The sequence below is a fragment of the Halichoerus grypus genome, chromosome X (genome assembly GCF_964656455.1).
Source record: "Halichoerus grypus chromosome X, mHalGry1.hap1.1, whole genome shotgun sequence".
NCBI lineage: Eukaryota > Metazoa > Chordata > Mammalia > Carnivora > Phocidae > Halichoerus > Halichoerus grypus.
In genome coordinates, this window is record NC_135727.1 from 31,949,989 (window position 1) to 31,973,266 (window position 23,278).

At 41.0% G+C, this 23,278-nt stretch overlaps 1 protein-coding gene across 5 annotated transcripts in view; it reads left to right on the forward strand.

Annotated features, from left to right (window-relative positions):
* KLHL13 (kelch like family member 13) overlaps positions 1 to 23,278 on the forward strand; it is a 203,983-nt gene that overhangs the window by 104,003 nt on the left and 76,702 nt on the right. The window contains exons 3-5 of one of the 5 annotated variants that reach the window (XM_078065129.1): positions 3,348 to 3,519; positions 17,555 to 17,968; positions 19,686 to 19,751. The exons of 2 other annotated variants lie outside the window; for them this stretch is intronic. In XM_078065129.1, coding sequence (XP_077921255.1) covers positions 17,928 to 17,968; positions 19,686 to 19,751 — 107 coding nt within the window. In that variant the 5' untranslated portion in view covers positions 3,348 to 3,519; positions 17,555 to 17,927. The remainder of the gene's footprint in view (positions 1 to 3,347; positions 3,520 to 17,554; positions 17,969 to 19,685; positions 19,752 to 23,278) is intronic. 2 more of the 5 variants (XM_078065130.1, XM_078065128.1) reach the window with 2 other exon arrangements.

A 23,278-nucleotide genomic window follows, 5' to 3' on the forward strand; every position in this document is an offset into this window, starting at 1 on the left:
GAGCTAGGAAATGTATATATATATATTTATACACATATATTTACATATACATCTATATTTCAATATCTTTATATATTGAAAACCATGAGTTCTCACCAATACCTCAAGTTTCAGTCCAACACCATGGAGCTCATTCTAGATTTCTCCCTTTCCATGTTTTCACCCCCTTCGTCTCTAACATTGAGAAACAAACCTGTGTCTCATTATTTGACCAATGCCCCTGGACGCAGTAGGTAGTCAGTACCCTACTGATGCATCCTTGCCCTTTCCCTCCTCAAATGTTGGCCTGCGACAGTCCCTGCCTGGCTGTGGTGCTGTCCACCCGCACGAATATTCTCCTCATTTGGTTTGGAGCTCAACTCACCGTGTCAGGCCCCCAGCAATACCACAGGGACCCTCATCCCTTGAAGCCCCAAAAAGGGCTTCCTCTGCCTCCCACCCCCTTACCTAGGCCAAGAGGCCTTCTTTGCTTTACCCTAACTAATGGCTTTTAGACTAAACTCTTCAGGAAGGAGAAGGGAATGAACATTCTCTCTATTTTTTTTTAAAGATTTTATTTATTTATTTGACAGAGAGAGAGAGACAGTGAGAGAGGGAACACAAGCAGCAGGAGTGGGAGAGGGAGAAGCCAACTTCCTGCTGAGCAGGGAGCCTGATGCGGGGCTTGATCCCAGGACCCTGGGACCATGACCTGAACCAAAGGCAGACAATGACTGAGCCACCCAGGTGCCCTGAACATTCTCTATATTTTGACTTTTAAGTTATTGTCATGTTTTTCCTTATAAACATAATTTGTAATGATCACTACCCTCCTGTTGAATGGTTAGTTACCTCATATACGTCTTGTTGTTGTTCTTCTAAATAACACTTTCCTGCCATCAACATCCATATTTTCTTCATTATATTTGATGATTATTTGCTTCTCAACTTGAGTACTTTTCTTTAGATGAATATTAATTAGCGTATTGGTTTATTATTGCTGATTTCACTTTTACTTAATTATAGAATAAGCTGTCTGAAAAAGAGGCAGTTGGGAGTAGGATGGTTTTTCAGATAATTACGGTATAATTTGTAGAGTCACTACTGCTTTCTCATAATAATCATTCTAAAATGGAGATTATTTAAAAACCTGTTGCATAGTAACCTTTCCCTGGTTATTTAAGGTTGGGGTCCTGAGTTCAAGAAGTCTGATTTCCTTAGCATGGCATAGAGAGCCCTTTGTATTAGGCTCCAAACCACCTTTCCAGCCCTACTTCCTGCCACTTCTCAATTCAGCACCCCATGCTGTTGCTGCACCCCATTTTTTGTCCTTCCCCAAATGTACCATATTCTTTCATATTTCTGTGATACTGTTGGATTACCCAACAGGTAGGTTAAGCACATACTTAGAGCACCAACCAGGCATAGGTCCCAAACAATGAGGGGAGAAAAAGAGTATATGATACTTCACGAGCATCAGATTTGCTGTCATCAAAGACATTAGATCGTTGTTGGATTTATATTTTGAAATACATATGAGAGAGTTACCATGGCCTTTTCTGCAATGAAAGCCTCTTGAGGTTTATTCAAGACGTTTTCTGTGCCTGTGGTCTTGCTGGGTCTGTGAACTCTGCTCCCTGCCCCCAACAGAATGACATGATCTTCCATCCCACAGCATTTGGCTGGACACCTGTCATATTACATAGCACATGGTGTAATAATTACTTTTCTTAGTAGTCTCTCCTAACTGGACTATGAAGTCCACAAGGAAAATGAGATGTTCCTATCAAGCCATCCCTTTCCTGCGTCTAACGCAGTGACTGATGCAAAGTAGAGATTCATTAAGTGTTGTCCAGCTGAATCATTTATTGTCCTGTCTATGGATGCAGATGGTGGCCCTTGTAGGAGAGATGAAATGTTCTCTCTTAAACTACAGGACACCTGATTCATGAGCATCTGTTAGGATAGAATTTGACATGTCCAAGAAGGTCAGTTTTGTTAGTTCGTCAGACTGCTCAGGGAATAGGCAGTGCTCAGAAATTGGCAATCTGAGAAAGCCAGAAGATACTCACGCCACAGGTGGATCTACTGGTGGTGTTTCCTTCTCGCTTGCCCAGTGTTCTAACAATCAGGATACATCTTTAGAATTTTTTAGATTTATTCTTGTATATACATGTTCATCCAATTGCACTGGTTCTTTAAAAATCAAAGAACCGGGTGCCTGGGTGGCTCAGTTGGTTAAGCGTCTGCCTTCAGCTCAGGTGATGATCCCAGAGTCCTGGGATGGAGTCCTGCATCGGGCTCCCTGCCCCCCAGGGAGCCTGCTTCTCCCTCTGCCTCTGCTTCTCTCTCTCTCTGTCTCTTATGAATAAAGAAATAAAATCTTTTAAAAAAATCAAAATCAAAATCAAAGAACCTTTTCAGTTAGATCTGGACCAGAGATGCAAGCACCTTCTGATCTGTTCATTAGAGGTAGTTTAAGGTGGGAAAGATGTAGAACTTCTCTTGTTGGATGGAATTCCACATGACCACTAGCTTTTGTACTGCATAAACATCATTTATCTATGGGCCACCGCAGTCATAGCATGGCTTAACTTGTTCCTGTCCTAGAATTTCAGTTCTGCCCCAGACTAAAGAAGGAGTCTAAAGATCCTCTTTTGAGCGTGGAGCCATCTGAGTAGAATGTCTTCCAACAGCAGTGGTTCCCAGATGCCATTTAGTACATGGAAGCTGGTTTGTTGTGGTTATTGTTACATGTTTGAAATAAAAAAAGAAAAACACAATTTAGTGATTTTTTTTTCTTCCAGAAATCTAAATCTATTGAGTATAAAGAGCCATCCTTTTTTCTGAGACTGCCCTTCACTTTGATGGCTAAAAAGTCCTCTTGCCCTTTCTGTAATGAAATGATGGCAATAAGAGGTTGTGTACCCTTATTATCTAAAAACCTTAAGGCAAGATATGCTTCAGAATTTAGGTTCTTTTTGGATTTTGTACAGGTAATAATATGCATGTATTGTATATTATATAACAGCCCCCCCAAAAAAACAGCCCCAGCCAGGACTGAATTGATACCCCATAATCAGTTTCAGTAATATTTCTGCAGTGAAATGTAAGAATATTTATACCAAGTTAGACAGAAAAAGCCTGTGGATAGCCTCACATTCATTCAGGTCAGGCTTTACTGCCAGATGAGTTCAGGTCAGTTCACATTTTGCTGCCAAATGAATTACAGGCAAGAAAAAAAAGGGCAGGGGGAGCATCTGATTTCCAATTGTTTGGATTTTTGAATTGTGGGTAAGGGGTCATGCATTTATAGTTGCCTTTTAAACTTTCTTACTTTGCAAAATAAATTTGGCTACCCTTTGTAGGACCCGAAGATGTTTTTGAGATTTCACTGGTCCGCAAAAATCCAAGAGCATAGAAAGACACGCCCTTGAAAGCTACTGAAGTGAGGATAGCTTTACTTTTCTACTCATCCCTATCCAGTGATAATGTCATCTTTGAATGCTGGAAGATTCCTCAAGTATACTTCTAATCAAAGTAAGTTGATATTAAGTTTGTCTTGTAGCAATTTTAGGAGACTGGAGCAGGAGAGAAGTTTGTAGCAGAAAACCACCCGTGACTCCCAGTGATAGCTTGGGATTCTCTGATAGGAATTGGTTATAGCCTGAAAGATCCTATTGAATGCATATGTTTGGCCAAATAGATAATTGAACCTTAGACCCTGGAGATAAGGTTGTGTTGGGGAAGGGCACCAGCAAATAACTATGTAAACTTAGGTTAACTGATGAATTTTTGGCATTTGTGGTTGATGTTCCTATCCATCAGATGGGGCTAAAAATTTCCGTCTTGCAAGTTTAAAACAAGTTAGCAGCCATGAAAGCACTTTGACAGTAAAGACCACTTTAACGTGTAAAATTGGTATTTTGAGGAGTAATTCCATAGCTACTATATATTACCCTTCATACCACATGGTCCAATCTGGCTTCTGGATGGAGAGGTGATTTGACCTCTTTATTCTATATGATCTTTAAAGGTTCTCTTTTCTAGCATTCTAAAAGGATATATTATCTAAGTAAGAAGTCTAAAAGTAATAGAATCAAAGCAACACAGCTACTTAATTCTCCTCCTACCAAATCTGTCCATTGTGTGGGTTTGGTAAAACAAATATTATACCTAGCTGTGCTATAATTTGGCTCTTGCATGCTTACAAAGAGCATTTCTCTGTTAACCAAGGTGCCAGTTATTGACTTATTGCCCTTCAGCTGCAAATTCATCCTTTTTGTCTGCTCTGGGAACATGGACCTGAGCCCTTTAAATATTTGTTTCCTTTACACCTGGCATTGAAGTTTTGTTAGTAGAGCGTGCTGGGAAGGCATACCAGGAGGAGAGGGTTTTGCTTCCTGGTTCCTCTGTGCTTGCTCGCAGACTGTTCCTACAACTCCGGTTCTTCTTTAGAGCTTAACTTCTTCACCCAATGGTCAGGAGCTTTTCCCGGTGCCCCCTTAGGTAGCTTTGTAGCAGAGTGCTTCTGATAAGACACTTTCCGGAGGGTACATTTGGGGCATGTTCCAAAGGGTGAGTCTCAGAAAGTTCTACAGGATGGGTTTCTGGCCAATTTCAGAAGATGGTCACCACGGCATCTTCTCTACCCTCTAGTGAGCCACAATTCTGCCCTCTCCAGATAAGGTCTGGATCTCCATCTGGGTGCAGGGCGCTCCTTTGGACACTTAGACACTATTGCAGCCCTGGGGGAGGGATCTCTTCCTTGGGTGCTCTGTCTCAGCTTTACGGAGAGTAGTTGTTCCTGATACCTACGATTCCTGTATTTTTTTTTTTTAGAATTTTCTTTACTTACCACTAGGCAGTTGCTCATCGCTCCAATTTTCTGTGATTCTAATTCTGTCGTAGTTAATTATTCCTTATGTGAAACTCTCCCGGTTCAAATTCCTGTTTGGTTTCTCTCTCCTGATTAGGCCTAGGCAGATACGAGCAGTTGAAGACCCTTAGGAGCCACCATGCATCACTTACTTGCAAGGCAATTCTTAAGAGATGATACCATTGTGCCTGCAGTTGAAAAAATTAAGACCATGCATTTCAAACAGTATTCAGGGAAATATCTTAAAATACCATAAAGTTGAAACGTTCTTCTGGTGGAGTCTTTGTGTACCTGTGCAGTTATGTCCCCTGCCTTAACTCGTATCTGTTGTTACACTTCTCCTCCCCTTCTCTCCCTATTCGCCTGATTCAACTCTTTCTAATTTCAGCTTTGCCTTTAATAAGCTGTCATGTCTCAATGTCTATCTTGTTGAGGCAGAGATAATGAAAGATCATAAATTAATGAAATTAGGACATGAAAGTGCTTTGTAATTGGTAGGGCATCATACAAAAGTAAGGTGTGACTACTTGCGTTTATTAAATAGTTTTCTCTTCCATGTGTTGAATTTTTAGGTTACATCTTATTTTAAAAGCTGTAAGAAGCCTGCAAGGGGACTTACAACCTAATAATACAGATATAGAAATACATATCATTATTAGATGAGGCAGAATGTGCTGGGTGCTAAAATTGGGGAACATATAGGATTATGGGAGCCCTGACAATTATGATTTAATTTTGGCCTGAGGATTGGTGTTTTAGTTCCAAGGAGAGCCACCTAATCTTGAAGGATCTAAAGCTGCCATTTGATAAATTTCTGTGCTACCAGTGGGCCTTGTGCTGGGCACTTTACATATATTATCATATTTAGTCTTTAAATTTATTCTTATAATCTTAAATTATTATGTCTTGGACTCATTTTTTAAATATTTGGCTCGAGGACAGATTTTTATTCATTTGTTTTGTTTTGTTTTGTTTTAACTGAAAACCCCTTCCACTTATATGTGAGTAGTCAGTGGCAGTCAAAGTCTTCACGATAGAAAATTTTACTTTTTGATTGCAGCATTTCAGGTATATTCCGTTTTTGTATCTATCCCTGGATACCTGCATTTGAAAAATTGGTCAAATGCTTTCACCTTAGAACAAGGGTAGATAGAAGGATTCTCTATAATCTCTATATTGAAATAGGGAAATGATTTGTTTAAAAATTACTCTCCCTTGTTTGTCAGTAGATAGTGTGTCAGTGGGCATAGTACATTCTAGGGGATGACATGGTTGACTACGGGAAGAAGCGTAGCATACCATTTAAATTAGAGATGCGTGCTCTTTGAATACCAAGTGTTCTGTCGAATCACAGGATGAGTGCATCTCCCAGTGGAAGATGTTGCAAAGTGCAAGTGACTCTGAGTTCTTCCGAAAGCGCTTGTCTTCATTGCTTGGCTTCTGCGAGATGCCCACCAAAGATAATTCATCTTCCCTTTAGGAAGTCAGGAGAGCTACATCTTCAGAGTCATTAGAAACCCCTTCTCCAGTTTTGAACTCTTTGGGATGAGCTGTGCATTCTTTCTTTGTCAGTTTGCAGACAAGATAGAAGCTTCCTGTTTCTCTGGCAAACAAAATATGTGAGAATAGCATGTGCAATCTTAAGAAATTGCTCCTAACCCATCAGTGCTTTCTGAAGGATGATGTGTATGCTACTGTAGGTATGCAGACGCCTGTCAGTGCGCAGACCTGAACTTTCAATTTGAATAGTTTTGTTATTTTTTTTAAAATGCTATTAGAAAAAAAAAAAAAGCCTGGTGCATCAAACCCATGGTTTCGTGAATATTATTGCTGAAGTCAAGACTAGAGCAGGTTACAACATCTTACCCAGACCAACTGAATTACTAGTGCAGTGCTCAGGCATGCCCAAGAATGCGTGGCTACAATCTTTTTAGGGTTAGAGCAAAACTTGACATCCAGAAAATGCTAACTTTGAAATACCAAGTATTTATAGTATATGTAATTGTGAATTGGAACCAGGCCTGTGCTCTCTTTTTGTTGTGGTGGTGGGTTTTTTTTTTTTTCCTATTGTTGAACTAACATGGATCAATGGATAAAATGGAATTTTGAAAACATAAAGGTGCCAGACTGTGAGGGAAATGCTAATACACAGGCATGATTTTGAGGAAATTTGAGATATGAAGACCTCATTTAATAATTGCCTGAACCATCTACTATTTGATGTAAAAGGACCAGCTGCAAAAAAAACAACTATCACACCAATATGATGAAATTTGAAATTTATATTTTAGTAAGCACGATGAGAATGAGCTTCTTTTAAAAAAAATATTTATTCAACAGAGAGAGAGCACAAGCAGGGGGAGCAGCAGACAGGGTGGGGGGACAGGCTCCCCACTGAGCTGAGAGCCTGACGCGGGGCTCGATCCCAGGACCCCGGGATCACAACCTGAGCTGAAGGCAGACGCTTAACGACTGAGCCACCCAGGCACCCCGAGAATGAACTTCTTTCCTCACATGTCTTATGTTTGGAGACACACATTCTGACATGAGACCTTCCAGTCTCACGTGTTATTTTGAAACCCACAGGGTGTTGTACGCAACCAACCCCAGAGGTTCTTCCAAAGGTTAAACATAGTTACTGTATGTTCCAGAAATTCCACTTCTAAGTATATACCCTGAAGAATTGAAAGCAGGTGGTCACAGTAGCACAAGAGCCTAAAGGGGGAAGCAGCTCGGATGTTTATCAGTGGATGAATGAATAAACAAAATGTTTCCTACAATGGAATATTTAGCCATCAACAGGAATGAAATACTGGTGCATTATACATTGTGGATAAACCTCTAAAACATTACACTCGGTGAAAGAACTTGGCACAAAGGATCACATAGTGTATGATTCCATTAATGTGAAATATCAAAATAGATAAATCCATAGAGACAGAATACCTATCAGTGGTTGCCAGGGGCTGTGGGAGAGAGGAGAACAAGGGGCAACAGCTTAACCGATACTGGTTTTTGTTTGGGAGTAATGAAAATACTTGGGGACAAGAGAGGTAGCGATTGCCCAACATTAGGAATGCACTGGATGTCACTGAATTCTTTAGCTTAAAATTGTTAATTTTCGGGGCGCCTGGCTGGCTCAGTTGGTAGAGCACATGACTCTTGATCTCGAGATCATAAATTCAAGCCCCATGTTGGGCGCAGAGCTTACTTTAAAAAAAATTGTTAATTTTATGTGATGTGAATTTCACTTCAATTAAAAAAAAAAACAAACCTGCCCCAGAGTGTGGTAAGTGTGGCACTGTGTGGGGAATAGGATCATGTGTTAAGTTGTGTGCAAGCATTTCTCATTTTAGGAGTTACGCATCTATTTTTATAGCTGCCTTCTCATTATTGTAAGATATAGCAGTTTGCCATTTGCAGTAATAAGTAGAAAGTTTTCCTTTGAAGACAAGTGTAAATTTAAAAGGGCCGATTTAAAAAAAGAATAATAACAAAGGTGTTACTGAGATGCGACAAATAATGGTAATTCACAGCTGTGTGTAGAATTGGAAACTTTAAGAAATGTTATATTCCATGTTTAAGCCAATTAATTTTTATTGTGTATACTGGGTCCTGGCTGCTATTCATCAAAGGTGAAGATTCAAGACTTTTTTTTTTTGCCTTGGATACTTTTAACCTAATAAAGGAGATAAGCTACATTGATAAATAATTCTAGGAAGAGGCTAAATGTGCCAAGTGCTAAAACTGAGAACTAGCAGACTGAGATCAAGACGAGGTGACCAGTCCCAGTGAAGAAAATGCTAGAATATATCTGGAGAACATGAACTGAGAAATTTGCTTTTGCCATTAGGAACAAGGAACAGAGGTAATTAATAAATGCAGCTGACAGTATATTCAGTCTTCGAGTTTCATCTATTGTGGCCCGCTGTGCCTCAGCCTTTCCCTCTCGTTAACTTTGCGGTCATCCTGGGCTCCCTTCTCCCCAACGATCTCACATTTAAAGATAGCAGAGTGGAGGGCTTACGTACTGGACCCCAGAGCTAGACTGCCTGTGGATGAATTCCAGCCCCAACATTTACCCGCTGTATAACTTTAGTCATGTCACTGGACTTTTCTGGGCCTTAGTTTCCTCTTCTGTAAAATGGAGATATTTTTAAAAAATATTTTATTTATTCATTTGAGAGAGAGAGAGAGCGTGCCCGCAAATTAGTTGGGGGGAGGGTAGAGGGGGAAGCAGACTCCCCACTGAGCAGGGAGCCCAATGTGGGATGTGGGGCTCCATCCCGGGACCCTGAGATCCTGACCTGAGCCCAAGGTAGATGCTTAACCGACTGAGCCACCCAGGCGCCCCTGTAAAATGGAGATATTAATAGTACCTACAGTACATAGTCACAGTGAAGAGTAAGTCAGCTAAGCGAGTAAATGGGTAAAGCATTTAGAAGGCCACTCGTTCCATGTTCCGTGGCCCACAAACATTAGCCACTGTCGTCATCTCCTGCCCATTCCATCTGCTAAAAAATCTTTTTGAATCACCCCCTGACCCCCACTACTACTGCTTAGTTTAAGACTTGATGTTGTTGCAGTTGATTGTAGCCGTGCCTTAACTAGTTGGACCTCCCCCGCCCCACCCTTCCCTCTGTCTCGCTTGACTGCCTGACACCTTCTTGCTCAGGCGTAGCACTCAGCTCAGGGGTCCCCTCTGTGAAACCTGCCCTGACTCCCTGGCCGAGCCCAGTGCAGGCTCTCAGGCTGTCCGCGTACGTTCATGTGACCTCGAGCAGGCGTCCTCTGCAGCGCATCTCACACAGTACTGTGACTGTACTTGATATTCCCTGGGCCGTGAGCACCTTGAGGGGTGGGGATCTGGGCTTAGACTGGGGTTTGAATTTCGAGCTGAAATACAACACTTGTTGCAAAGTAGATGCTTATTAATTGTTTGGGTGGGTGGATGAATTGCCTCTGCCTGGGGAAAGCTAGCTTTTACAGCCTTGATTTTGGCAGCTGAGGTGAGCACACATAAGGCTAAATAAGACCAGTGTGTGTTAAGGGCCACAAGAGTTCAGAAAAGGGCATTTGGTGGGTGTTAGACAAATCAAATTAGGCTTCAACAGGCAGAGTTAGAGGGGCGCCTGGGTGGCTCGGTCGGTTAAGCGTCTGCCTTCGGCTCAGGTCATGATCCGGGGTCCTGGGATCAAGCCCTGTGTTGGGGCTCTCTGCTCAGTGGGGAGTCTGCTTCTCCCTCTCTCTCTCTTCCTCCCCCGCTCGTGCTCCCTCCCTCTCTTTATCTCTCTCTAATAAAGAAAATCTTTTTTAAAAAAGGTAGAACTTGATTTGGAACTTAAGAACACGCAGAAGTTGGGGCACCTGGCTGGCTCAGTAGGTGGAGCATGTGCCTCTTGATCTTGGGGTCATGGGGTCAAGCCCCACGTTGGGTGTAGAGATTCCTTAAAATCTTAAAAAGAAATAAAAAGGAGCAGGCAGAACTTGTGTGAACAGAAGAACATATTTTAGGCAGGGGGAATGTTTTATGAGTTGAATAGATGATAAGCGAATAAAAAACCCAAAAACATGTAGCATCTCCCAAAGAGAAGAGAGCAGCCTAAGGAGGGTGTGTGTGTGCAGGGTGAGGCGAGGGACGCACAAGCAGTTCCCAGCCTAACAATGGTGTGTGTCCTGAAGGTTTATTTACAGATTGTTTGCACGATGGTGAAGTTTCTGGCCGTGCCCAAAGTATTGTATTGAACCTACTTAAGTAGCTGATCTGTCCCACGGACAGTACTCGCCTGAGCTCCAGGGCCTAGGAGCAGAGCGTCAGGAAAGGCGTGACAGGTTCTGGGCTGGAAGACGCGGAGTAGTAGAGGAAGTGGGGCTTTGTTATTCTTCTACAACCTTCTCTGCACGCTTATCGATACCTCGGTTTCTCTATCTCTAGACATAGTTGCTCTAGCCCCCCAGCTTCCCCCATCCCCCAACTTCCTTCATAGAGCACCCCACCCAAGTTCGCAAGGACTCCAGAAGGTTCTCACCACCAGCCTTTCCCCATTCCCTGAGGGCAACAGCTCTTTGCTATTTGAAGAAACTTGACTGAACTCATTCACACCAGTGTGAGAATAACTGACAGCCACCTTATCCTGGCAGCTCTCCTTATTATCATTTTAACAGGATTCTCTTTTAGCTCAAATGAATGCGTACTTGATGGAATTTCTGGCAGTGGTACACAGCAAACAACGAGAGGGAGAGAATAAGTGAAGGTGCAAACATCGGAGGGAGAGAAAGCTTGTTGGCACTATAGGAGAAGATATTTTGGGACAGGGAAAGCCTTTGCTAATTTCCCTTTCTGCTCTAATCCCTCCTCTATATATTTTTGGTATATTCTTCTCTTGAATCCACAGCAACTGTAAGCTGCATTAAAAAAAAAAAAAATTACAGCTCCCATGGCAGTTCTTGGCTAAAGAGATTCTGTGTTTTCCAGTTGTGTGCAAATCTGGGACAACCCGTAATGGGAAATAAGGTTAAATAAGTAAGGAAGAGCTGGGGTGGAGGGAACCTTGAATGTGGAGTCTAGAAATCCATCCACACAAGTAAGGAGTCATAGAAGGTTTTTGAATAGAGGATTGAGATGGTTCAAGCAAGATGGAGGGCATAATTCATTCTGAGTTTTGGATTAGTAATGACGGGGTGTCAAGTTCACTCTTGGCTCTTGTGAGTGGTCAATACAGAATCCTACTTTTTTGCTACCCTTTTTTCATTGTTCTGGGACTTCTTCCGTTACCTGTCGGTGTCTGAATCCCTGCCTATCTGACTGTCCTGTGTGGGTTCCGAGCCGATCTTTCTCTTTCCGATTCAGGATCCTAGAGACTTTTATGACTCTTGTGTTTCCAACTAGCCCATAGGGACCTATACACTGTGTTTCTTGGGCCCAGCAGCAAAATTCAAGTGCAGTGTTAGCAAAACACGGCTCCCTTTTATAAGACCGTATTACTTTCATTTAAATAAAAACCTCCAGCCTTTGTACCCCGGAACATTCCCCCAGATAGCGGTTAATGACCTGTATCAGTTAGCCCGTCCCCGCGGCAGGAGCCTCCACCCCCTCTACCCAACGCTAAGCAGATGCTACAGTGTGTTGTGAATATGCTCTTCCCTGTGGGGAACTCCATTGTCTTTTATTCTTTTTATTACTCATTATGTTGCTATCCTTGATATTTCTACTCTGCCGGTTTGCATAAATGGGAAGGCCAGGAAATGGCATGAGAAAAGGATTTGAGGCCTTTCCTTCAGCCTCAATTATAATTCTCATATTGGAACAGAAGATTCATAGATCTTTCATCAAATACATATATATTTCTCTATTTTGAAAGTTACAGGGCCTTGTTAGCATCGGGCCCTCCTGTGCCTCATCTGTGTATTTTACTCTTGACTGCTCGCTTGCCGTTTGAGTGACTAGGTATTGGTGATGTACAGTGCCTTGCTTGGTGGAACGCGCTATTTTATTTTTTCGTTCAATCTAGTGGAGCAGTTATTGTCAAAATTGGATTTGGGGGCTTACTTTTTCAACATCACTGGCTACAATAATTGAAGAGGATCTACCAGTCCAAAGAAGATGCTTTTATCCTTCTCAATTAGCAGTCTGTAGAAATTATTGGTTTTAGGAGATGCTGCTTCATGTTTCAGTGTTCTGGTCTAGGTGGTGAACCAGTGAAACGCGTTTCTTCAGTTTTTAGTTTCGCCAGGACTACCTTGCTTCGACAAATGATGATCGGCATTGCCCTTCCTTACTGTAGCTAAGGGTCTGGTTGGCTCGGTTTAGTTCAGCCGTCACTTCCTGAGCCATTCACCCCTCCGTCCATCCATCCTAAAGTTGTTGTTCGCCTGCTGTTCTGGGCACCCTGCTAGGCACACACGGGGTCCATCCGACAGACATCAAAAGGAGCCGTTTAGGTATTTAGGTATACTGTTTGAGATTGTAGCCTTTCATTTATTTCTTACCATTCATGACTTAGTTCAGGAAGGATAAGGCCCTTTCACAGTTTCTTGTTTCCTTATCACCCCAAAACAGCTTAGTCTTGGAGGAGAGAAAACCGACCTCTGCCAAACTTGATTTCACCAAAATTGCCTCCTACGATTGGGCTCCTGCGTGATGGGCACCGAGACGGGTAGAATAAAAACATAAGGAGGACCCAGAGGCAGCTCTCCGGAGTTTATAGTCTAGTTTATAGTTTATAGAAACCATTACAATCCAAAGTGACAGGACCTATAATATTCAGAGTGTCATGGGGGTTTAGAAAACCTAGCAACGGAGGCCGCTAAGGGATGTGAGGGGAGGTCTCATGGAAGGAGATATACTTGAACACTTACTCGAGTATGACTAGAAATTGGCTTGGTAGACAAGGAGAGCAGGGAATTCCAAGTGGGGAGAGTGTCCTAGGAAAAACTACTGAGGCCTGAGGGAGTACGGCACGTTAGAGGTCTATGCCAGGAAGTGCCACCTGAAGGATAAAAGGAGGCTCTGAGAATTGTCACTGGGAGGGTCTTTCTGGCAAAGGTACAGGTCGATGATTGTGCAACTTTAATCAGATATCATTCTGTGTCTCTCGTGACGTAGTCCTCTCTTTCCTCCAGCCTTTTACTGACTTCCTCGTAAAGTAACTCCGTGGTGGTGTTGAGGAGTCATATTTGTGGGGGGTTTTTTTTCCCCTCAAATAAATATTAATACAATACAGGGGTGACTAATGGACACCAAATTAGGTGTCAGGGGACCTGGATTCTTGTTTTCCAACTCTCTCAGCAGCTATGTCACTTAGTAACTCGCTTTCTATAAAATGGGAATTTTCAAATGGGAATATTAACACCTGCACTGCCAACCTCAGAGTCCGGGTGAAAGGAAAATGAGACTCTTAAAAATTAAAAGGAACAGTACACTTTTTTATTTGGAATTCTGCTAGCTCAGGCTGTCTGTCACCTGACACTTAAGACAAGTAAAATACTTCATGGAGTATCTGGATACGAAAATTAGGTTGAAAGGAAGTTGACAAATAGGAATATTCTTACTTCCTCATTAACTCCCTATGTCGGCCCTTCTGTCTGTGGAATGTCATTTCCCTTATTTCTGTGTTTCTTCACTCACATGATAAAATTTCCTTCTTCCCCATGGTCTGTCATGTATATCTTCACCCATTTTAGATTCTCACAGTAGCTATTAAATAGTAATAGATTTAAGACTTAGGCTGCTGGAGCGCCTGGCTGGCTCAGTCGGTGAAGCGTCTGACTCTTGATCTCGGCTCAGGTCATGATCTCAGGGTCGTGAGATCGAGCCCCGCATCGAGCACCATGCTTGTCCCTCTCCCTCTGCCCCTCCCTGTACTCTCTCTCTCAAATAAATAAATGAATAAATGAGTAAATAAATAAATAAATAAAATCTTAAAAAAAAAAGACTTAGGCTAGTAAAATATGAGTTGGTATATTTCATAGTCAACCTTGAATAATTTATATCCATCAGGTAGTTTGAATTACTCATGAATTACCCTCAATTGTTTGTGTTACCATATAGTGGAAGGACCCACACTTTGTTACATTTCAGGGATATATGAAAAGGTTGTGATTCATTCCAGTAAGAATGGGAAGTTAGGAAACTTTTATGGCCTTCTGCTTTTTTTGTTGTTGTTGTTGCCATTTTTCCTAATCCAGTGACAGTACAGGTAGAGTTATCAGTAACAGGAAAAGGCTTTTCTTCCCCCTTTGACCCCACCTTTCCCACTAGATTGAGTGGTGAGACTACTGGAATCTGGACTAAAAGGAACTTCTGGGCTGTAGGAATACGAGCAATTGCTCCCGGTATAAATTCCCCTGACCAACCCTTGTTTAGATCAGTGGTTTTCAAAATCTGTCATCCAAGGACATTTCTGCATGACTGAAAACTCTCTAAACCACTCAAGTCCTCCTGCTCTGAACCATCTTAACATACGGCAGAAGGAAGGAGAGTCCAGTGCGGCTATGGATGAGATAACACAATGAGGCTATTTTAAATGGAATGTAAGTGCATTATTTATATTAGATTAATATAGACCCTGTCATCAAAATCACTAATACTCTAAGAGATTTACTGTGCACTCCCAGGAGGTAGTTATTCTCCTCCTTTCTCCTCTTCTAGATGAGCTCATGCATGTGAACGTGTATGTGAATTTGGATTAAATACCTATTCTAGTTCAAACTATAATATAAAATGGTGATTGCTTTTTTTTCTGCCAGGCTTGGGGGAAATATTCTGGCAATTGTTCTGTTTTCCACAAAATTAAATGAGGAAATGGTCTGGTTTATTTTTCTCTTTGTTTTAAAGTCTACGATACCATTGATACATAGTTTAAAAACATTCTTCTGAGGACCTCGTGGATTAAATCATTTTTATGTCCCCTAAGTACTGCCCTTTTTTGAAGAATTCTTGAGAAAAGTGTGGCCCATATCCAAAATCACATTCTCCTTTTTTTTTCTGTATTCGAATTTTTTCCTTATAAGTTAATGGAAAGGGAAGTGGTCAGTTTTTGCACTCAATAAACAAGAAAAAAGGTGTAGACAGCTTTTATCTCGGACATTTTTAAGTCATTGAATGAATATTTTCAAGTATTAACCGCTTTTTGAAATTATTGGCAGATTCCTCTTAACCCACTTTAACATAAAATCGTTGAATAAGATGAAAAGATTTTTTTATTGTCTACATAAAAGAAAGCTCCATGGTTTTTGCATCATTGCAAAATCTAAGAGATTATGCATACATAAAAAGGTTGAGACAAAGCTGAATGCTAAATGCCAACATCAACGAAAGCTTGTCTGAGTATTTGACACTGAGCATAATGGGGTGTGGTTCCACAGGGAGAGAACACTCAATATTTACACCCCCAGGACTTGTTTCTGTGGTAAAGCTTCTTGTCCTAGATTCATCTCCCAGCTAACACTATTACCCCCCACCCTTTAAACATCCCTCCCCCTACACATGGATTTTCTCCCTTAAACCTCATGAGATGCTAAACCTTCCAGATCTAATGCCCTGCCCTCACTCTCTCTCCCATCTCTTTCCGTGGTCTTCATGAATTCTTTTTGTTTATTGTATGCGCCTTCAGGTGAATTCTCTCGGTTTACTGCAGATAGTAAAACACAAGTATAGCCCCCCCCCCAAGCCCCCTTACAGCTCTTTTTTTTTTTCCCTCAAAGATCACACCTCCATAATTAAGCTATTCTGTTGGTATCCCTTTCTCATCAATTTTCTGGAATTTTCAAACGGGAGCCGTGAGGTATATAACCAGCATTGTTAACATGGTAATGCAGAGTTGCTGCCCAATGCAGATAGAGTTCACTTCACAGTTCATAGCCTTTCTTTTTCAGGCTTGAGAGTGGTAAGAGAAGGTACCGAGATTGGTGTGTACTGTGAAGTCTGGGGAGGTGTGCTTTCTTGGGCCACTTACCCTCAGGCTCTCACTGGCCTTCTCTCTGCTTGCTAGGCTTTATAGGCAAAGAGTCCAAAGGGTTTTTCGAACAGCGTGTGCTCAACGGTAGGAGTGATGCGTGGTCTGTGTAATGGAGGAACATTTAAAAAACTGGAGGAGACTCAGAGTACCACGGGAGACATCACAGAAAAGAATGGAATTTGAGCTGGATCTAGAAGGATGAGTTGAGTTCAGAAGAGTGGAGAGGGAAAGAGATTTCATGTAGGAGGACCTCCGGAGCAAAGGGAAACAAAGAACAAAACAAGTTTGTGAGCTAGAGAATAGGCAGTTGGGGTTAGGAGCTACTACATCAGTGGACTCCAAGACTAGGTTAGCCAGCTTGTAATGAGTTCTTAGTGCTGGGCATTGTTGCTTGATTAATTCCTCGAGTGATCCACTCATTCAACAGATGGCTTCTCGTAGCTCATGGGATAAGATCCAAGCCTCTTCACTCACTCTGTAGACCTTAAAATCCGCTCCCCTCAACACTATGTACCTGTACTTCTTCCAGTAACATTGAAGACTTTCTCGATCCTTCCGACACATTGGACTCCTTTAAGTCTCTGTGTGTCCACACAGACGGTGTCTTCTGGAGTCTGCCTGGGGAATGCCTCATTCTTCGACCTCAGTTGCAGCCCAATTTTTATTGCTCCTCTGATTTTTATCGTTCCTCTGTAGAATCCTAGGCATATCCTAGCAAAGCTTCTATGCCATATTTTGTGCTGTCAGGGTGCATGTCTGCTTCTCTCACTCAACTAAGAGCTTCCTGAGAACGAGGGGTTGTCTTGTTCACCTTTATATCCATATCACCTGGCAGAGTCCCTACCACACATGTAGCAAATTCTTAACAAGTATTGGTTGAATAAAATATTTATCAAACATTTAATTTACATCATGTATAGTTGCATTTTAAGAGAGCTCATCCAGAAGCGAGGTGATTGATAGATGGAACACGGGCGGTGCAGAGAGACCAGTTATATGTATTTTTGGAAGAAGCTCATTTGTTAAAAAAAGACACAAACACTAGGGATTAGACACCTGTACAAAATGATAAAGAATAAAGGATAGGACTTAATGACTGGCTGCTAGCGGCACGAGAGAGGGAAGAGTTACAGGTAATGAAGATTTAAGGGAATAGGACCGATAACAGGGCAGTGACCCTTGAAAAAATCAGATTACTTTCAGGTAAACATGTTTTGTTTTGTTTTTTCTACGTCAGATCTCCTGATGCTAGTATTTGTCTCATCCCACCTCTGCTCTAAAGATGAACACTTTGTTCCTGTTCAATTAACTGGAACTAAGCTCAAGATTCATGTGGTTCTGATCTCTGTATCTGATCCGCGCTTAAGATAAGAAATAGAAATAGTTCCGCCACGCTGGCTACAATTTGCTACCAAGGGAAGGTGTTCAGTGGATGGGTTTTTGAATACATAAAGGCTGTTTTCTGCTTTTGGGAGCGACAACTGAAGTGCTATACCAGGCAGATGCACTGGGGTGCGCTACTATGTAGGAGAGCCTAGCTGTGCATCGCCGCTCTCAACTTTAAAACTCCAGAGAATTTGATGAGAGAGGGATCCACAAGAACATGACAAATGATGAGAGTTCAAACCTTAAGAGAAAAATGGGCTTATTGGTAAGAGACCTTTCTTTTCCTTTATTTACTGCTGTTGCTTATTCATTAAAATAGCAAGCCTGTTGTTTTCCTATGTGCCTGTGAAGCGGTGTACAAAAATCAATTTTATATGTATTGTAGAATTCAGGAGACATATTGGTAACCATGCAAAAATCATAGGAAAGCATATATAAAGCTTGATATTTAAAAAAAAAGAATCACTGAGGAAATCCTGCTGTATTTCAGAGTGTGGTAGAGATGTGTGTCTATGTTTCTCTATATAGCTTAAATGTAATACAGGTTAAGAAATATATATATTTTTTAAAAGTTAAAATAAAGAATAGTGACTTGTGTAGAGATACATAATTTCACTGAGCTACCAGAAGGTGGCACACCAGATTCTTCTTAAATACACAAAGGAAAGGAATATTAATAGGAATATAAAATAAGCTGTATTTAAAGATACTTTCCTGCATTTTTAAGGAAAAAGATAATATAATTGTTATTTGCGTGGTGAGGTTTAATGCTAAAATGGGGCAGATATTAATTCAATCCATTGTAGCTTTTTCTGATTCAAAAATAACAATTTTGATGTGTGTAGCGTTTTAAAAGTAGACTTTGAAACAGTATTGCCATTAAAGAGATGCTGTTTTGAATTCATCGTCCTAAAAAAGAAATAAAAGACTTGCTGCCTACCTTTGGCATAAGAGGTCCTTAGACTGAGGATCCCATTTTGGGTAAGGTCTCTGCCAAGGTCTTTCTAAAGATACTATTAGGCTATGACTTTGATTTAGTTGTGACTTTAATAATGCAGTGGTGCTTGTGGGATGACCCAGAAAAGAGCCCAAACTGCTTATTTTGAAGCAAAAATTAGGTAAGTGTAATGCTTAGTAATGGTCACTTTCTGTAAGCTAAAAGCAACGTAAATGTCACAAATGTTAAATGCATTAAATTAGGGCTTAGAGCTCCTCCAGCACCCACAAAGTTGACTGGCGACAGCTCACCGCAGTGCTCCTGTGGTAGTCTCTAGTTTGAACGCGGCCTGCCCCAGGCAGTGGCTGAAGTCTGTCTCTTCATCACCATCATCTTTTAGATGAGCCCAAAGGGATGAGATACATGGCAGAACTTCACCAAAACAAAATCCCCTGCTTAGGAGACGCTGCGTCTCTTTGTATGTTTTTATTAATTACAAGCAGTATGAAAATAAGAAAATTGGTAGTAAACGAACCTAGGAGAACATTAGCCATCTGTTCCCTGAAAGCTTGTAATGTGTGTCATTTGCTTTCAGGTTTTTATGGCAAAACAGTCTATCAGCAAAGAATTGAACTTTTTAGGCTTCAAAAACAAGAAGATGACAAAGCATTCCAAGGCCGCGTATATATTTACTGGAAAAGTGTTTCCTTCTGTCCAAATTTGGCTAGTTTAGTCTTTCTGATCAGCTGCCAATAGATGTTGTATTTCATATCAGTCTTTAGTCCAGACTTTCTGAAACATTAAGAGAGCGTCTAAAAACAAATAGAATCTTATGGCTTTCTTGTTAAGTGTTTTACAGTTAATTTACATGTTTAAAAATTGTTCTGTGTGGTATTAGCTGCTCAGGATTTAGAAACGTGGTTTATTAATTTACAGCTAAAATATCTGCAGAGCATGCTTTGAAAAATCCGAACTAAATCCAGTAAAGCCACCATTAACCAGATTTTTTTTTTTTTTTTTTTTTTTTTTTTGCACTCCACTTCAGGAGACGGAGGCAATTGTCTTTAAAACAAGCCGATTTCAAGGATATATTCAAAAAATCAACTCCAGGGTATGTCCAAGGGTCTGCATTTTCCTCTACCTTTTTTGTCAGTGAGAATTTATTTTCATCAGAAAAGACCCTGAGATACTACAAGACATTCAGTCATCAAGGAAACTTTCAATAATGTCTAGGTTGCTGTGTTTATTAAGCTGAAAAAAATGATAAATTATTCTGTTACAGAAATATCATACATCCTTGTATTGTGCTTTGTATTTTCCAGTGGGCTTTCTCAAACCCAAGTTCAGTTGGCTTTCAGAATATTGCCGTGAGTCGGGCAAAGAAAGGGGGCATCTTCCCTATTTTACAGATAAGGGAGGATTAACACGGGCTGCCACAAAGCTAGTTAGTGGGAGATCTGCAACCAGACCACAGGTGCCTACCTCTGTCCTCTCCCCCATACTTCCTCATCGGAAAAGTTGGAGACAAGTTTTCTTTAACTTTTACCTGGTATTGAACAATCGATACAATGGATAGCACCTTTGTTTCCTAATTGCTGGGATTTCACAATTCCCCTCTTCGAAGATGTCTGTTGGTCTGCCTCTGTGCCTCTCTGTCAGCCAGCTGGAGACCTTGCTGTCAGACTCTCCCAGACCTGGAAGGATCTAGAGTGTGGGAGGGCAAGATAATGGCCCTGGACAGTGCAGACTGACAACGAGTGGTGGGCAGCCGGCGCTGATATGTTGGGGAAGGCTGGCGACAGAGAAAACAGTCTCGCCTCAGCTGGGGCTATCTTGAGTGGGGGTTAGCGACCTTGACTTTAAAGCAGTGTTTCTCCAAGTTTAGTAGACCAGGTCTGAAAATCAACTGGAGTCCTTGTTTAAAATCCTAGGCCCCACGTCCAGACTTCTACCTTTAAAATATTCACCCCAGATGATTCTTAGGCATACTAACGGGTGAGACTATCCGTCTTCAAGGTATAGGGCTTCTCTCTTGGTATAGGTATCCAAGTGTAAAGAAAAGAGCCCCTTCTCTCTCTATAGCGTCCGTGTTTCATGTCCAAGTATATACGGGGGCCGGAGTCAGGCGAGGGTGAGGAGTGACAGATTGCCGGCCCACACCTACATCCAAGGAGTCATCACAGGAGCTCTTGCGAGTTATGGTGTCTGTGAAGTACTTTTAAAAGACTTGTGTCTGGTTTAGACTTGAAGACGGTGAAGGGCCAAAAGACTTCCATCAAAAGGTGAAAAATAAGGAAGTTTTGGTATTTGAAGAGTTAGCCCATTCCTGTTGTTTTAATTTGATTGGTTTTAATTTAATTTGTTTTAATTTAATTTGAAATTATTTATTTATTTATTTATTTATTTATTTTATTTATTTGTCAGAGAGAGAGAGCATAAGCAGGGGGAGTGGGAGAGGGTGAAGTAGGCTTCCCACCGAGCCGGGAGCCCGATGATGCTGGGACTCGATCCCAGGACCCCGGGATCGTGACCTGAGCCGAAGGCAGACGCTTCACCGACTGAGCCACCCAGGCGCCCCTGAAGTTAATTTTTAAAAATTGGCTAATAAACTAGGCTTATCCAGGGTTCTGGATTGTCAAGGCTTTACAGTACCCATTCATGTTCCATATGTGGATATGCAGTCTGCCTGATTAGATTGCCAGAGATTTGTGGCCAGGGAACATGCGTTCTTCTGTATACTTGTAATATCTAGCGAAGTCCTAAGTTCTTAGTACTTGTTGACGATTGAACTAATTCAGCATGTACCTCTTCTTTATAGGCTTTGGGCTAGGCATAGCGAGTTGATTGATTTTGGTATTTGTGAAGTTCAAGGAGTCAGTCTTGCACTGTCGATAATGCTAATATGGGAAGAAGTCCTCAGTTGAAACAAATGCATTTTATTTGACAGATGTGAAAACATGGTCCTAATTATTTTGCTAATGTTTGTTCCATGTTTAGAGTATCAGTTTAAGCTCAGTCTTGCTGCCTCTTCACCCTTTTTGGAATATAAGTTATGTTGCTCTGTGCTTTACAGATCAGAATCTCAAAAATTGGTAATTCTGGAAATTCCCAAACATAAATATTTTCGTTTACTGACTGAACAGCATGATAGGAATTTAAATAACATGTCCAGACCTAGTGGTAGAAGACTCATAAAAATGCTCAACAGTGTCTGTGGCTTAGATCAAGCTGAATAAGGAATGAATGAATAAATATATGCTAGCTAATGGGAAGATAATATTTCGCTTAAATATTATGTAGCTTCAGAATTCCATGAGAAGTAACTGATTATTTAATACATATATTTGATTTTGAAGACATGAAGTGGTTCTGAACTTACTGATTGAAGTAGACAGACTTAGGCAGTCATGAAACCCAAATTTAAGTTGCATCTAGCTTAAGGGGCACCTGACTGGCTCAGTATGAAGAGCATGCAATTCTTGATCATGGCGTCCTTAGTTCAAGCCCCACATTGGTGTAGAGGTTACTTAAATAAATAAACTTAAATAAATAAATAAATAAATAAAATTTTCATCTAGCTTAAATCTAGGGACCCCCTAGAAAATAAAGTGTGTTTTTTACTTCCTCATATCAAAACTGCATTTACTTTAGTTAGTAATAGAACATGAGATCAAGGAAAAGAAATTATTGCCTCCCACTGGACAACCATTGCATCCACATAATGAAGTTAGACATAACTTTACAACGGTGTTGTGGTTGGTTCGTAACACATGAACACTTTATATATCATGAGTTAATGATGTCTGACATCATAGGATTTTCACTGAATTGCTCAATAGTTTTTGAGGCATAACTATTTTATTTTATTTTTAGAGAGAGTGTGAGTGGGGTGGGGGGAAGGGCAGAGGGAGGAGGAGAAAGAGAATCTTAAGCAGGCTGCATGCCCAGTGAGGAGCCTGATGCCGGGCTCAATCTCACGACTCTGAGATCTCATGACCTGAGCTGAAATCAAGAGTTGGACGCTTAACCAACTGAGCCACTCAGGCGCCCCAAGACATAACAATTTTAAATTGCACACTTTTCGGCTAGCTTCTGTAATTTAGACTTACCAGCATATATTTGTTATCTTTCAGTGTGTTTCTATACCCCCTTTCTTTCACTAAGAGTAAAATCTTTCTAACTTAAGATCACCCAAGAGAAGAATTACAAATTGGAAAATGAGAAGGATTTCAAAATTAGAAAATAGAGGTTTGAACTAGTTGCTAAATCTCTTGGATACCACCATAGGAGGCATTTCCCATGACTATAAAACTACACACCTTTAGGAAAACTGGTGAGCCCCATGTCATGCCAACAGGTCATAGGGTTCAAGTTCGAAGTTGAGTCTTCTCTGGAGTTTAAGTAATTTTCTCATTCATGTCTGGTTACAGCCTTTTATTTTAGTCAACAGTAGTTTCTATAGATGTATGTCTAGGAAATTTAAAATTGTAATAGTTAGGCCTGGGAAGTACTAAAAATAAAGTTAAACCAATTGAATATAAAGGGCCCTTTTTCATGGAAATTTTAAGTAGTGTTGTATGATCTTAGTGAGTCATTAGAATTAGCTTTCCATGGAAGTGTTTACTTCTAGATCTCATT